We start from the raw sequence: 16,755 nt of genomic DNA, 5'->3' as shown, positions 1-16,755 counted from the left end.
AGCCTAACACTTCCTTCTAGGCAAACCTGCCATGCTAATATTTGATGCTGATACTCAGATGTGCTTTTTCATGTTGATGAGATGGATGTAACACACCAACAAGGCTCACAGACTAAAAGAAGTCAGAGCAAAAACTTCTAGCTCAAAACAATCTTGCTGGAAGTTTACAAATACAGCTTCCTCTAACACATCCAATTACCCTTTAAATAGTCTCAAATAAGGAAAAGCAAAACTTGCCTTTCTCCATGGTATAGTCTAATTTTGGATATCTCTAAACCAAAGAATCAAGCATTTCTTATTCTATTAGATATTACTGTTTGACAAGGCCAGACAACTAGTCCATGACTACCATCTTTCTACATATTTCAAAGACTGAAACTCGGGGCTGGGAAGGTGGCTCAGTGGTAGAGCGCTTGCCTTGCATGCCTGAGGCCCTGGGTTCGATTCCTCAGCACCCATAAGCAAAAAAGAAAAAACCAGAAGTGGCGCTGTGGCTCAAGTGGTAGAGCGCTAGCCTTGAGCTGAAGAGCTGAGGGACAGCACCCAGGCCCAGAGTTCAGGCCCCACGACAGGACCCAAAAAATAAAATAAATAATAAAAAAAAAGACTGAAACTCCCGGAGACCAAAAAGAAAAAAGAAAAAAAAGTTAGACCATAAAAATGACAGAACTAAGGCAATGAGTAGTAAATAATGCTCTACATGACTGAGTGTATATGTGGGAATGTGGTATCTCCCATGACTTAAAACAATGAATTGATTCTAGTAATGATCAAAATAGAATCTGTGTTGATAGTTCTGAGTTCAGTTATATAACTGACTGAAGGAGGTAGTGAGAAAAAAAACTTTAATATAATAATGTTCCTGGTATCTACTATGAAGTGCCAAACAATAATTTACTCTGTCACTACTAAAACTGTCACTAAGGGCCTCACACCTCCTTGGACTGCTTAATCCACTGGTGCTCTACCAGTCGAGCCATGCCTCTGAACCAGATTTTGGCTAGTTATTTTGAAGACCAAGTCTTGTGGAAATTTCTCCCCATGCTGGCTTTGAATTCTCCAAGTCTTAGCTTAGTGAGTAGCTAGGAGAGCCACCAGTGCCTGGCTACTAATTTACTCATAAGGCACATGGCATATATATCTCAACAAAGAATCTGGATTACAAAATATAAACCATTTCTACATTAATTTAGGTTGAATAATTCAGGTGACTTCATTTATTAATTCTAATAATTTGTATCCCAGATTCAGTCATGTTTTTAAAGTATAAAATCATATAGTCTACAAATAATAATATTTTAATTTCTTCCTTTTCACTCATCATTTTTTGTCTTACTACACTGACTAAGAGTTTAAGTACGAGAACAGTGGTAATAAGCATCCTTGCTTTGTTCCCAACAAAAGGAAAAACTTTCCTCTTTCACCATTAAGTATAAATGCTTATATAGATATACTACAGAAATATAGATATCCATATATACACATATATATATTATATAGGTTTATTTTTTACAGATATCTTTTCTCAGACTAAGTGGACTATCCCCTATTTCTAGTTTATTAACAGGTTTAACACATTACACAAATACACATCAATGTATATTACATTTTCCTCAATGTATAGAGATGATGTAATTTCCTTTATTCTTTTATTTACACTGATTATTTTGTAAAATGTCAAACCTACTTTTCATTCTTAGATTTTAGACAAGCCATAATACCACTAAAATTTTTCTTTCTTACAAGACTGTAAGGACTACTTGGTCCTCATAAAAACAGGTGGTAGTGCAGTGGATATAGTTCAGCTGTGTGTTTGCCTAGCATGCTTGATGCTAGCACCACAACAAAACACAAATCCCCCAACCAAAACTCAAGTTGGAAGTTTGTCCTCTTTCTATTATACAAAACAATTTTGTGAAACCTATTAAATGTACAGCAAAGTCATGAGTCAGCAGTTTTCACATCTGTACATAAAGTATTTTGACCATATCATCCTCCTTCATTTGTTGTTTGCCCTTCTCTTTCTCACTAGTATGAACTCCCTGAACAGTACCTGTGTTACATTCCAGTCATTTTTTTTGTATGCTATTCATCAAAAGGTTTTCATCATGGTGTATCACATACATATATACAGGTACTTTAATCAGATCAATCATTTGGCTTACTTTCTCTTTCCCCATCTCTACTACAGCATATTATTCAAGAGATTTCAGTAAGTTTTGTTTTGCTATTCATTCAAAAAACCAATGTACTTTGACATTTTTTACTCAAACATTCATCCCCACAAACAGTTCCACAATTACAAACATATTATATATTTATATTATACACATGTATAAGTATATTATGATCCTGTGTGTGTTTTACATATGTTTATCTTTTAGGTCTTGCATTCATGAGAGAAAATGTGACTTTTGTCCTTCTGAACATGGCTTACTTCACTTAACATCCAGTTTCATCCATTTCCCTGCAAAAGATATAATTTCATTCTACTTTATGGTCAAATAATATTCCATTTGTATGTATGTATAACACATTTTCTCAATCCACTCATCAATTGTAGGGCATCTGGACTATTATCATTTCTTGGCTATTTTGAATAGTGCTGCAACAAGTATGGTGTATGTTTCTACTGTTATTCTGAAATACTCCTTTAGATACCCAAAAGTGTTATCATTGGATGGTATGGTAGTTTTGTCTGTTTTTGTTGTTGCTGTTGCTTTTAGTTTTTTTTTTTTTTAATCTTCATAGCCAAGTGCTAGCAGTAACTCATGCCTGTAATCCTAGGTTCTCAGGAGGCTGAGATCTGAGGATCACATTTCAAAGCCAGCCTGGACAGGAAAGTCTATGAGACTCAAATCCAATTAAGCACAATAAAATAAACTTAAATTAAATTAAATTAAAAATAAAACCACCAACCAGGAAGTGGAGATGTGGCTCAAGTCGTAGAGTGCTACACTTGAGCAAAAAAAGCTCAGGGACAGGGTCTAGGCCCTAAGTTCATACCCCAGTACCAACGCACGTGTATGCACAAACACAACTTCAGTATCAGCTGGGTGTCAGTGGCTCATGCCTATAATCCTAACTAATCAGGAGGCTGAGATCTGAGGATCCTGGTTCAAAGCCAGCCTCGGCATTGAAGTCCATGAGACTCTTATCTCAAATTAACCACCAAAAAGCTGTGGTTCAAGTGGTAGTGCTAACCTTGAGCAAAAAAGCACAGGAACAAGTGCAAGCCCCATGATTAGTGCACACGCATGCACACATGCACACGCATATGCGCACGTGAGCATATACACACACACACTTACTTCACATTCATTTCCATAGTGGATGTACAAGTGTATAAATATATATGAGGTTTGGGTATAGTATTTGATTTATGGTCAAAGATGTGGCTAATTTCGATAATGTTTCATTTCTACTTGAAAAGATGGGTGTACTGGTCTTTCTATGTGTCAATTAGGTCAAGTTCCTTAATTGAGTTGTTTAAAACTTCTATGTTCTTAGCAAAATTTTGTCTGCTTATTTTTTTTTGTCTGCTTATTTTAGTCTTAAAAGAATTATTAAGATTGTCTGTTAGACTCTAGATTTTGTTTTGTTTGCATTTAGGTCTGTCACTTCTTGCTTTATATATTTTAAGCTTAATATTGCTAGACATATACAAATTTTAATAACAAAACAAAAATCCAATCTTACATCTTTTGTCTCTAAGGGAAAAAAAGGTCATTGGACTGGGGATGTAGCTCAGTGGTAGAAAACCTGCCTACTATGTTTAAGGTCCTGGTTTGAGTCCTGGCAACACACACACACACACACACACACACACACACACACACACACACACACACACACACACACACACACACACACACACACACACACACACACACACACACACACACACACACACACACACACACACACACACACACACACACACCAAATTCATATAACAAAATTTTAATCATTTTAAAGTTATTTAGCATGAAAGCTTTTTATAAATTCACCACTTCTATCTAGTTATACAACTAGCACTTTGATCAAGTTTCAAAGCATTTCTATAACTCCAAAATAAAACTCCATTCATCAAATATTTTCTACTCCATTTCCTCTTCCCCAGACATTGGCAACCATCAATCTATAGTTTTGTCTTAATAGAGTTACCTATCTTGGCATTCTTCATACATGGAACCATATAACCATGGTCCTTTTGTGTCTGACTTCTTTAACAACACCCCAGTCCTGAGTTTTTAAGACCCAGTACTGGAGCATGCACATGCACATGCACATGCACTCACATGCACATACACACAAAATCATAAGAAGCTTCAGAGGCTTTGCCAACACTGCCATTCATCTTCTAATCCTATAAAACTATGAAAATATAAATTTCTTAAAAATTTTCAAGCAATCCAGTGTTGCTGCTTAACTATAACAGTCCTAGGAAGCTACTACACCTGGCTGAACTAGTTGCTCATTTACTTTCTTCAGTGTTTCATTCTTACTTAATTTACATTGCAAGACACACTGTATGTTTTGTTTTGTTTTTGGGTCCGGTCGTGAGGCTTGAACTCTGGGCCTGGGCGCTGTCCCTCAGCTCTTCAACTCAAGGCTAGCGCTCTACCACTTGAGCCACAGCGCTACTTCCAGCTTTTTTTTTTCTGATTATGTGGTGCTGAAGAATCGAACCCAGGGCCTCAGGCATGCAAGGCAAGTATCTACCACTGAGCCACCTTCCCAGCCCAAGACACACTGTAAAAAATACTGCTTATGTTAGAATGTTTCAACCTTACTCCTACCCTCTATGTTAGGTTATATCTAAATCCAAGGTTTTTTTTCTGCTTATTTACATAAAAATATAAATGACATCTAATTTTAGAAATTGGAAAGTTCATAGTAAGGGATGTGAATGTTGAATTTCCAGAAGATTATCTAGAAAATAAGGAAGAAACATTTGAATGAACAGGAGAAAAAAATCTGCAGTACTAGAGAATAATCAGTTAGTAGGTGGGGGAGCTGCCAGCACACCAAGCCCCAGGCCTGAGAGGAGAGATCCATCTTGTTAGCCCAGAGGGAAAGAAACACAGTATCTGGGAGATCTAGTAGGTAAATGAGAGAACTCATGTTTATCTCCTATTTTGAGGGCTTCTCTTCTACAGTAAGGCATAAAGGAAAATTTTTCTTCTTCCTTTCCTCAAACTGAAGAACACATATATTAATCCTTGTTTTCCTGGTCAGGCAAGGAAGGCCATAGCCACAATGCCTAGCTGTTGGCATCTAACATGGGATTGGTTTTGTTTTGTTTTGTTTTGTTTTTGTTTTTGGGTCTGGTTGTGGGGCCTGAATTCTGGACCTGGGTGCTGTCCCTCAACTCTTCAGCTCAAGGCTAGCGCTCTACCACTTGAGCCACAGTGCCACTTCCAGCTTTTTTCTTTTTGCTTATGTGGTGCTGAGGAATTGAACTCAGGGCCTCAGGCATGCAAGGCAAGTGCTCTACCACTGAGCCACCTTCCCAGCCCATGGGATTGGTTTTAAACCCAGCACTCTAACCTAAACTGCTCAGCTCAGCTCAACTCCCAGAAATTCTAAGGAACCAGGTACTCTTACTCCTTCTGATGGAATACTCTGTGACATGGGAAGGAAAATCAAAAGGACAAATGACAGTTTAGTTCTTCCTCAGAGAATGAGGAGGAGTACATTGGGAAAAGCTGCTAGACAGGCATGTAAAGGGGAGGTGACATGGAAAGGCTTTTCTGATGAGCACAAGACTTGGAAACCTGAGAAAAATTTGATTGTTCTGAACTGATTTCTAAGTTTATGAGAAAGTATAAGAAAATGAAAAGGGGAGGGGAGAATAAACCCACAGAGAAGTCAGAAAGTAACAAGAAGAAATTCAAGTTCTTGAAACAATGCTAGTGTTACCAAATCCAAAAAGAAGAGAAAGCAAAGCAATAATATCACTTGGGGCTTTGAGAAAGAACTGGAACCAGAAAAGATAATTGGTGCAACAGATTCCTATGGCAATTTAATGTTCCTAATGAAATGGAAAGATACAGATAAAGTAGACCTGGCTCAGGGGCTGGGGAGGGGAGGGGAAGCTAATATGAAATGCCCACAAATTATGATAGCACTTTATGAAGAGAAATTGATGTGGCATACATACCCTGAGGAGGCCACAAACAAAAAGGAAGTACAAAGGAGAAGTCATTTCTCTTTGTACCTAACACATTCACCTCCTTGTCTCTTCTTTCTGCACCCACCTTCTATACATATAAAAATGTGCTTGGGGCTGGCAAGGTGGCTCAGTGGTAGAGCGCTTGCCTTGCATGCATGAAGCCCTGGGTTCGATTCCTCAGCACCACATAGCAAAAAGAAAAAAGCCGGAAGTGGCGCTGTGGCTCAAGTGGTAGAGTGCTAGCCTTGAGCTGAAGAGCTGAGGGACAGTGCCCAGGCCCAGAGTTCAGGCCCCACGACCGGAACCCCCCCCCCCAAAAGAAGTAACTTAGAAGCTGTTTTTTTTTTTTTTTTTAAGTGCTTATCACTGTGCTTCACAAGAGAAAAGTTGGTATTGGTTTTCCTGTAACATAATTGATGGTCTGTTTTATGATCAGGCATTTCAATACTGTGTGTAATTACCACAATTTTTTTTCTTTGCCCTAATCTTTTCCTTCTGCTCCCTTATGACCTCAAGATAAATTTTAACTTTTTAGTTAAAAAAAATAGCCTACTTATCTTACTCACAGGTAGTTTTAATCTATATATTTTATATGTTTAGATCATTTCATTGGTATCATAAGAGAAGGTATTTTAAAAAGAAACTCCCCTACCATAACTAGTTGCTATCATAATAATATAGGAACCTTCTATAGAGAAAATTTAAGATAAATCAGAATTAAAAAATTTAACACCACCAAATTAAACTTGTGAATTAAAAAAAAAAGAACAATAACAACAACAAAAAAAGTAGAATAGCAGAGTGCCAGTGGCTCATGCCTGTAATCCTAGCTACTCAGGAATTTGAAATCTGAGGATCATAATTCAAAGCCAGTCAGTCAGGAAAGCCCATGACTCTTATTTCCAATATACTACTCAGAAAAAGCTGGAAATGGTGCTATGACTCAAGTGGTAAAGTGCTAGCCTTGAGCAAAAGCAACTCAGGAATAGCACCCAGGCCCAAAGTTCAAGCCCCAGGACATGCAAAGAAAAAAAAAGTAGAATAACCAGAATAAAAGGATCAAATGTATAATGAGTGACAGATGAGCACCAAACTTGGCCTGCCTGTTTTCACATCTTCATAGGCCCAGAACATGCTAACATAGCTTCTTAAGGCAAGCATGCTCACTCGCCTAACTGTAAAGTACTTTCCAGTTTCAGAAGTCTTCAGCAGGATCCAGCCCCTGCTGTCCATGGTGGCAACCTATTCATTAACATACTTTATATTTTCTTTCTTTCCAGTATAAATTTCTCATTCCTCCATGTGTATCTCTAGAGACAGTTTGGAAAGAATTATTTATACTACAATCCTTGCCTTAAATTCTACTTTATTTTTTGGTGCTGGTCCTGGGGCTTAAACTCAGGGCCTGTGCACTGTTCCTGAGCCTTTTGCTCAAGGCTAGCACTCAACTACTTGAGCCATAGCTCCAACTCTGGCTTTTTGATGGTTAATTTGAGATAAGAATCTCATGGACCTTCCTGTTCTGGATCATGATTCTCAGATCTCAGCTTCCTGAGTAGCTGGGATTACAGAAGTGAGGCATTGGTACCCAGATTTATGTTCTACTTTTAAGAAAACTAGCTGGAAACATGTATTTAGATTTTGAAAAATGAGTCTTATGAGTATTCCTTGGCTTTGCAACTTAAAATTGCACAATCCTGACAAAATTCATGAAGAATTTTTACCTGCTCCTCCCTTTGAAAAAAATAAAACACATTATTCTTCTTATAGGGCCTAGGATTTTGCTGGGGACAGTCTAGGACCAGTAGTCTCCTACTTAAGCTTATAGCTTTGATTACAGATGCAAGCCACCACAACTGTCTAACTGGCTGAAAAGTCTCACTAACTTTTTGCCAGGCTGGCCTATATCACAATCTTGACCTCTGCCTTTCAAATAACTTAAATTACAGACATGAACGACCACACTGAGCTTTTTATGATTTTTTAAAGCAGGTTCTCACTATGTAGCCCTAGATGACCTCAAACTCACAATTCTCTTGCTGCAACCTCTAATATTCTATTACAGAGCTCTACATATCACCATATCCAGGGGAAGATTATTCTTAATTTTATTTATAAATTATACCACGTATACTAATATTAACTCAAGTTAATGAAGACAGATTGATCCTCAAGCCTATGATCTTATGTCTGTATATCATATTTATTTTCCATGTTCAGACACAAACTTCAAAACACTTTGCTTAAGCACTAAGTTAAAGTTTGATGAATACAGGTTACAACAAAGTTGTACATTTAAAAAAGAATATGCATTTCTCTTTCCTCCACCTCCTACCCAAGGTTACCTAACAGAAATTTATTTCCTTAAATAAAAAAATATAAAAATAAAATTCTGCTATAGAAAAACAACCAAGTAATAAAATATAGTAAGTAGTCAAATGGTCTACCCACTCACTCACTTTTTCATACTCATTTCCCAATAAATTAGAATATATTTCCATGATCCAGGCAGTATATAGGGGAAGGGGGAGACCTTATCTGAAAACAATGAAAGTAAAAAGGGCAGGGGAGTGGCTCAAATGGTAAAGTGACAGCTTAGCAAGCACAAGGATCTAAGTTAAAGCCCAAAGTTTAAACCTCTCTTCTCTCTCAGAATAAGGAAGAGAGACAAAGATAGAGACATAGACAGCATTAAAATAAATAAATAAAAATAACAAAAGCCAGGACCATAGCCAAGCACTGGTGGCATATGTTTGTAATTCTAGCTACTCAACAGGCTGAAATCTGAGGATCAAAGCTAGCCCTTACAAGAAAATCTGTGAGGGGCTGGGAAGGTGGCTCAGTGGTAGAGCGCTTGCCTTGCATGCCTGAGGCCCTGGGTTCGATTCCTCAGCACCACATAAACAAACAAGAAAAAAAGCCGGAAGTGGCGCTGTGGCTCAAGTGGTTAGAGCGCTAGCCTTGAGCTGAAGAGCTGAGGGACAGCACCCAAGCCCAGAGTTCAGGCCCCACGACTGGACCAAACCCAGAGTTCAGGCCCCACGACTGGACCAAAAAAAAAAAAAAAGAAAATCTGTGAGACTCTTATCTCCAATTGGCTACCAAAGAAGCCAGAGGTTGAGCTGTGTGGCTCAAGTGGTAGAGTGCTAGCCTTGAACAAAAATGCTCAGAGACAACAGCCAGGTCCTGAATTCAAGCCCCAGGACCAAAATAAAATAAATAAATGCAATACAATACAATATGAATACAGAGACAGACACTGGTGGCTCATACATGTAATGAGGATCACAGTTTGAAACCAGTGAGGGGTGGGAGAGAGGTGGGTGAGGGAAGTCCATGATATTCTTATCTTGAATTAACTACCAAAAAGCCTGAAGTCAAGCTGTGGCTTCCAGTGGCAGAGGACTAACCTTGAACAAAAAGGTTCAGAGACTGTGCCCTAAGTCCTAAGTTCAAGCTCAAGGACCAGAACCACACCTTCAAAAAAAAAAAAAAAAACACAAAAAACAAAAAGACAGGCCAATTGCCAGTAACTCATGCCCATAATTCTAGTTATTCAAGAGGCTAAGATCTAAGAATTGATAATCAAAGCTAGTCCTAGCAGAAAAGTCCATTAGACTCTTATCTCCAACTAACCAGCATAACGAGGAAAGTAGAACTGTAGCTCAAGTAGCAGAACACCAGCTGAAAAAGCTAAGGGACAATATTCAGGTCCTGGATTCAAACCCCAGTACTGACACACACACAAATTTTAATTAAGTTAAAAAAAATAAAGTAAAAATGAACATATAAAAAAATAGTAAGCTAGATGTGGTAGCTTCTGGTTGCTACACCCAGCTTATTAAGGAAGAAGAAACATGAGTATCTTGAGTGATTCTCTAGCTAGAGAGATTATCTCAAAAACAAAAACAAAAGACAAGCATTGGAGGCTCATGCCTGCTAGCTACTCAGGAGGCTGAAATTAAGGATCCCAGTTTGAGGCCAGTTTAGGCAATAACAGCAGCAAAAATCCAAGCAGCTCATCTCCAATTTGCAGCAAAAAGCCAGAAGTAAAGAGTGGCTGAAGTATGTCAACCTTGAGCAGAAAAAGATAAGGAATAGCACCCAGGCCTCAGAGGTAAGCCTGAGACTCTGGATTCAATTCCCAAGACTGTAAACAAATGAAGAAGGAAGGGAAGGAGCAAAGGAAAGCTCTGTCTCATAACGAAGATTCCTAAATTACACCAAGAGTTTATGAAAAGTGTTAATAATAAAATATAAGCTCCTGGACTCGTCTTATTTTAAATGTAAATGCCAATTAAATAATATATATATGAAAAACTTCAAAGACAAATTTTTTAAACATTTGTTATAACATTTCTAATAATATGATAAACAATATTCTGAATAATAAGGACAATGGCATGTTTTCATTGTATAAAAGAAAAAAATTTGTCCAGTTTAAGTGTATTTTCAAACTCAATCCCTATGGAAGAACTATCTTTTATGTAAATCACAAATTCAAATCAATAAACAATCATTTCTCTGAACCCAGTAAGTTTGTCATCACAAAATCACACTTCAATGAACGTTAAAATTCAAAGATCTATACCTGGATCATATAAAGACTCAACATTACTAATTTTGCCTTGCTTTGAACATATAAATAACCTATCATTATCATCCATGACCCTTGGTTGTCCCCCAGAAAACAACATAAAAAAAGTTAACAGGAATAACTCTCAGATTCTAAAACAACACAATAGATACTTTATGTATTTAACTTTTTAATCAGCAAAAATAAACTATTAGGTATCTAAAGAAGCTGCAAATTTTTACTCACATATTCAGGTTTTAGTTTTTTATCTCCGCCTCTCACAGCCACCTTTTCTAGTTTATCTATAATGGGACCAATCATTTCCTCATCTTTAAGCTGAAGTTCTTCATGTATTATTTCTATGTCTCGGATGGGATCTACACTTCCTTCCACGTGTGTGATATCATCATCTTCAAAAGCACCTAAAATGAATTAAAGGGAAGCAGTTCAATAAACAATACCAAAGGTCATTATGATCACAAGTGACTACAGAGAAAGACTTTTAGGTGAGCAAATTACTATATTGAATAGATTTTTCTGAACTCTATGCAAGTAGGACATAGTATTTTTTTTCCATTTAGTAATATTAAGGATAGTAGCAATAAAATAGTAGTTCAAACCCCTCAACATTTCAAAACCTGATTGAAATAAAATCACGGCCTTTACAGAAAAAAAATTATATTCATAACTACTAGCATTTCTAAGTTGGATACATTAAAGATACTGAATTCCAAGCCTGAAAGCCTGAAGTTCTAAACTGTACTATTAGGGTTTCCAAGGGAAACCAGATTTGGGGGAGGGGGGGCTGAAATCATCTGGCAGACCTCTTCCCTGCTTCAATCTACTTTATCACTGTGGTTCTGACGGTGATTAGATAATGAACCACTCAGACACACAATTTACACAGCAGCTAATTTCATCGGCCTGATTTGAGGGTATGGTTTTTAGGGGGCTATCAAAGAAGCAGATGAAGGTGCATTTGTCATATATGAGTGACAACCATTCACACTATCTGAACAAAATGGTGCTGGCCCTTATTAGAAACACATGCTATTATCACATATTTAAAGTGCAGTTGAAGCCATAATTTCAAATTGCCAACTGGAAACATAAGGGTAAAACAACCAGATATTACTGAAGCATGTGTACTGACTTTATGCCCTTTTGAAGACATAATGTGGCAACATAATTCAACTGGGATTTACTCAAATTACCAGATAAAGAACAAGATCACAAAAAAATGAACAAATACTAAGAAATATTATAAACAGCAATGATATATCCACAAAATTAATTTCATTAAAGTTATCCACCTGGTTATGCTTCCCAAATGAAGTATAATAATAATAAAGTATAATAACAAAGTATCAGTTATTTCAGCCTTTAGAAGTATCATAGAAATCATGAGGTTTGCTTGTTTGACAAGAGAAGCAGTATATTAAGATAGTATTGTTATTGGTTACAAAGAGTTTTAAAATATAATTTCCTAGAAATAGAAGTGATCAAGTTGCTTGTATCTGAATATGGATTATTCAGTGATATAATAAGGATATAAATTGTATTACTGCAATTTAAATATAAGTAAAAAGTATTTCTGCATACATCTGATTATATATAAAATCAAATTCACATGAAAAAGCAAAATCTAGAAGTATACTAACAAACACAATGACAGATAATCATCATCAAAGCACAATACTATTTATAATAAAGTAGGAAAATCAAAGTTAACTTCCTGGCAGACAGCAACTCAAGTGATATGGTCAGTTGCAGAGAGAACTAAACTGTCAGTGTCTCTCAGATTGAAAACTATTCTATATCGTTATTTTTATATAGGGGCCACCGACTAGCTACAGTGATGACTTTAACAACATCCTTAAGGTAAATTCATTAGCAAGTTTTAATTGGCAATTTTTTAACTACAATCCTCAGTTTTAACGAAGTGATAATAAAGAGGACTTTAGTCATTACAATTCTTTTGGAAATATAGAAATTGTACTCTTTAATGTTTTGTCTAACTTAAAAGATTTTATAATGAACATGCATTGTTTTGACAAAAACAAAGCACAGTAAATAAGTTTCATTTTCAGAAAAATTTACATATTTTAGTTAAAATTTGGGTCTTACAATTATTAGCCACAGGTAACAGATCATTATTACCATAAGTATCATTTATCATTCATATTAGATATGTAGATATAGATATGGATGACTAAAAATATGATTAAGTATACCTCATCTTTCATTGTCCCTTAATATTTGGCAGATGACCTAACCTTTCTTCACTCATAGGGAAAGTCTATGTTATTTGCGGTGCACTAATCTCTTCATCCTTTGTTTTTTAGCCAATCTTTCCATATTTCCACATGTATATGATGTTGGGATAAATGAGAGACAAATAAAGAAAACATGAACTAGATAAATACAGTAAGAGGAAGACTATAAGGTTTCAAGCCAAAAGATATATTATTAGTGAAGCCCAAAACAGGTATAAAACCAAAAGGTATTATATAAGCAAAACGCAAACTCTATAAAAATTAAGCTGTTACATAAGTAATTGGTGATGTTAAATCGTCACCACATTCCAAATGCTGTATAACTTCACATTGCTTTCTAATATGGTAAACAATAAATTCTTTAAATATCTATGTTTTGAGTCCCACTAAAACCTCTAAAAAGTTATAATACAATATTAGAAATCAAGACAAGAATATCATTCTTAAGAAAAAAAAACCAACCTTTTGTTTTTTCAAATATCTAACCATTCTTCAAATCAAAGTCCCATCTTAGGTCAGAATTCCAGTTTCTAACGTCTCTATAATTCTTAAGCTCAATAATTAATAACTTATTACATCATCATCATCATTATTATTATTTTATAGACAGGAACTTGCTATGTTACTTAGGCTTCTCTCCAATGATCCTTCTACCTCAATCCCCAGAGTAAACTATGATTTCAGGCAAGCATCTCATTAATATGGATATCTGAATGTATGAAAATAATATGGGAATCAAAGTGAAAACTGGTCCATACTGGACCAGTGCTTTAAAAGGGCTAAACCTACATTATAGATTTACTTTAACATCTACATTTACTTATGAAGGTTGGAAAACATACATTATTGTTGGTATGAAATTCTTTTGGAGGACGAGACTGGGTTTTGAACTTGGGGCCTCATTCTTCCTAGGCAGGCACTCTTCTTCTTGAGCTGGCTCCAGATGTTTTTCCCTTTAGTTATTTCTCAGATAAAGTCTCCTGTTTTTTCCAGGATCAGCATCACACTGTAAATCCTTCTACTTATGCCTGTCAAGTATTACAATATGTATCACCACGTCTAGTTTGTTGGTGAGATTAAGTCTTCCTAACATTTTGTGGGGGCTAACCTCAAACAATGATCCTCCCCAATCTCTGTCTGCCAAGTAGCTAGGATTAAATGTTTGTGCCACCATGCCCTGCCAGACAAAAATCGTTTGTTGTATGGAAGAGGAATGATGGTTTAAAGTAGAAGAATGCAAGTTACTTACTGTATACTACAAATGCTCAATTTTAGAAGTGTAGTTTTGCCCATTTATAGGTATAGTTTAAACCTCTAATCTTAAAGTTCCTTCTCAGCTTCACAATAAAAGTAATTTGAGCATAAACAGAATCAAATTGACAACTGGTTCTCAAAGTTTATGATATTTATCTCTGCATTAAATAATTACTTCTTTTAAGTTAGAAAGTAGAAGGAAATTTTAATGATTTTATTTACTTAAAAAGTCTTCTTTAATCTTCTTTAATGATACCAGAGAACTGGGCAAATTTTGGAACACATCAAAGAATAAATTACTCTGCTAGAGTCATAATAGCCAGTGTATATCCTACAAAATTAAGAAAATTAAAGGGAGAGATGGAGTTGGGAGGGATGGGGAGAATGAGGAAAGGGATGATATGACATTGATCAAGTCATATTGTATTCTTGGTCTTACTTGTTCAATGGTAACTCCTTTTTACAACTACTAAAAGATAATAAAAATACAGTTAAAAAGAAAACAAAACAAAAAATTTTAAACAGTATTATCACCCATGGATGCCAAATAATCAGCTGGCTAACTAGAAGGGAATAAACCTGAGACAGGTTAAATAAAATTTTTCTGCTAGGAAAATTGTAAGTAAATAAAAAGAGCCATACCAAACAAATTTTAATTACTTCAAGTGGATATATTTATAGACTTCTGAAAAATATTTTGTAAACACATAAAAATGGAAATTAGTAATAAAAACTGTTACTATTAGATAGAAAAGCATAAATGGCACATAAATGGCACTTGCTGGGTTGGATTTATTTAGACTAACCAACCATTGCCAGGGAGAATATATCATATGATATAGCAACTAAATCTTTTTTTTTTTTTTTTTGTGGGGTCCAGTCGTGGGGCCTGAACTCTGGGCCTGGGCGCTGTCCCTCGGCTCTTCAGCTTAAGGCTAGCGCTCTACCACTGAAGCCACAGCACCACTTCGGGCTTTTTTCTTTTTGCTTATGTGGTGCTGAGGAATGGAACCCAGGGCCTCATGCATGCAAGGCAAGCGCTCCACCACTGAGCCACCTTCCCAGCCCATGCAACTAAATCTACAAATAATCCAGTCCATACTATAGACTAATTATGCCAGAAAAGAAAACTATGGGTACCTAGATGTGTATGTTTTATGCTTCTTCCATTTCTCCTCTCTATTCCCTTCCCTCCTCACAAGGAAAAAGTTCTAAAACTAAACCTTGGCCAAGAAGAAAACTATTATCCCACTGACTATTAGTACTAAACCATTAATCCAGGTTTCAAAATGTTTAATGCTGGAGGTATGGCTCAGCAATAGAGCACTTGCTGAGCTAGCAGGAGATCCTGAGCTCAATCTCCAGTACAGACAAAAACAAAACACAAAAAAAGCCAACTGAACAACAACAAAAAGATTTAGTAAAATCAAAGGCACATATGGCTGACTTTGAGAACCAGTTTAAAATGGAAGAAATTATAAGTGAGCCATATAGAACTTTTACACATACTTCTAAGCAGTAAATAAAATACAAAACATTGGTAGAAAAGATGAACTTGAGAAAAAATAAATAGGCATAAAATATGAAAAATGTTAAAACTGTGTAATTTGCATATAAAAGTCTTTTTAAAAACTATGACTGAAATCTCTTTACTGACACAAAGTAACACATTACAATATTATACAATACAATTCTTTCAAATGTACAGAACACCAGAAAATTCTGCTTAAGTTACTGGTATTATGTTGTAAATAATTAGACATCCATACCATTAAGGTATCCTTACTGTCACTTAAATGTGAGTTATAACCCAGAGTCAATACCTGTCCTTAATTATATTCAATTTCTCAAGAGTTTTTCATTTTTAGTTGCTGTATCAACTCTTTCCAAAGAAGTAGCAGAAAAAACTACTTCAATGAGAGTTAGCATTGCCCAACAAGATTTTTACTTCTTATTCTACATTACATACTACATTTTAAATATTTAAAAGGCACCCTTAATATTTTGAATTAATTTTGAGATTCTGCTCTACTTCCAATGTTGAGCTAGCTGTTTATGCTGTGTTTACCCTTCCTAATAACTATCTCACTAACTTCCAAACTCATTAATTCCTTAAAGCTCTTCATGTTTAAATGTCACCATCATTTTGTACAGTCCCATTCTGGAGACCAAAAGATAAGTATCCCATCTTTCCTTCCTATTATAAATTATATCCATCTTAAAATGCATAGCTTCATTCCCCTCAACTACAAAGCAATCTCAGAGCAATTTGAGTGTAAAAGGTATCAAACATACTTGCCTTGTAGAAGTGTGTACAGATTTCTTCAGAATAAAGTACTATAAAAGCAATGCCCTAAATATGGCTTCAAGGTTAAATATATTCCTGTAAACATGGCTTCTATAAAACTTGTAACTTTCCAAAGTATAATCTTGTAAGGAGAAAAAATATGCAGAGTCAAATTAACAAATAT

At 35.8% G+C, this 16,755-nt stretch overlaps 1 protein-coding gene and 1 pseudogene across 2 annotated transcripts in view; one reads left to right on the top strand and one right to left on the bottom strand.

Moving 5' to 3' along the window:
- The window catches only part of Ola1 (Obg like ATPase 1), a 116,269-nt gene that overhangs the window by 47,600 nt on the left and 51,914 nt on the right, over positions 1 to 16,755 (bottom strand). For both annotated transcript variants that reach the window (XM_070020710.1, XM_070020720.1), the window contains exon 5: positions 11,001 to 11,176. In XM_070020710.1, the coding sequence (XP_069876811.1) occupies positions 11,001 to 11,176 (176 nt within the window). The remainder of the gene's footprint in view (positions 1 to 11,000; positions 11,177 to 16,755) is intronic.
- Positions 5,687 to 7,463, top strand: LOC138809440 (chromobox protein homolog 5 pseudogene; annotated as a pseudogene).

Source organism: Dipodomys merriami, unplaced genomic scaffold (genome assembly GCF_024711535.1).
Source record: "Dipodomys merriami isolate MVZ:Mamm:240054 unplaced genomic scaffold, mDipMer1.0.p SCAF_1, whole genome shotgun sequence".
Classification (NCBI taxonomy): domain Eukaryota; kingdom Metazoa; phylum Chordata; class Mammalia; order Rodentia; family Heteromyidae; genus Dipodomys; species Dipodomys merriami.
Note: the sequence above shows the minus strand (reverse complement) of the source record. Positions and strands in the feature narration are given on the sequence as shown.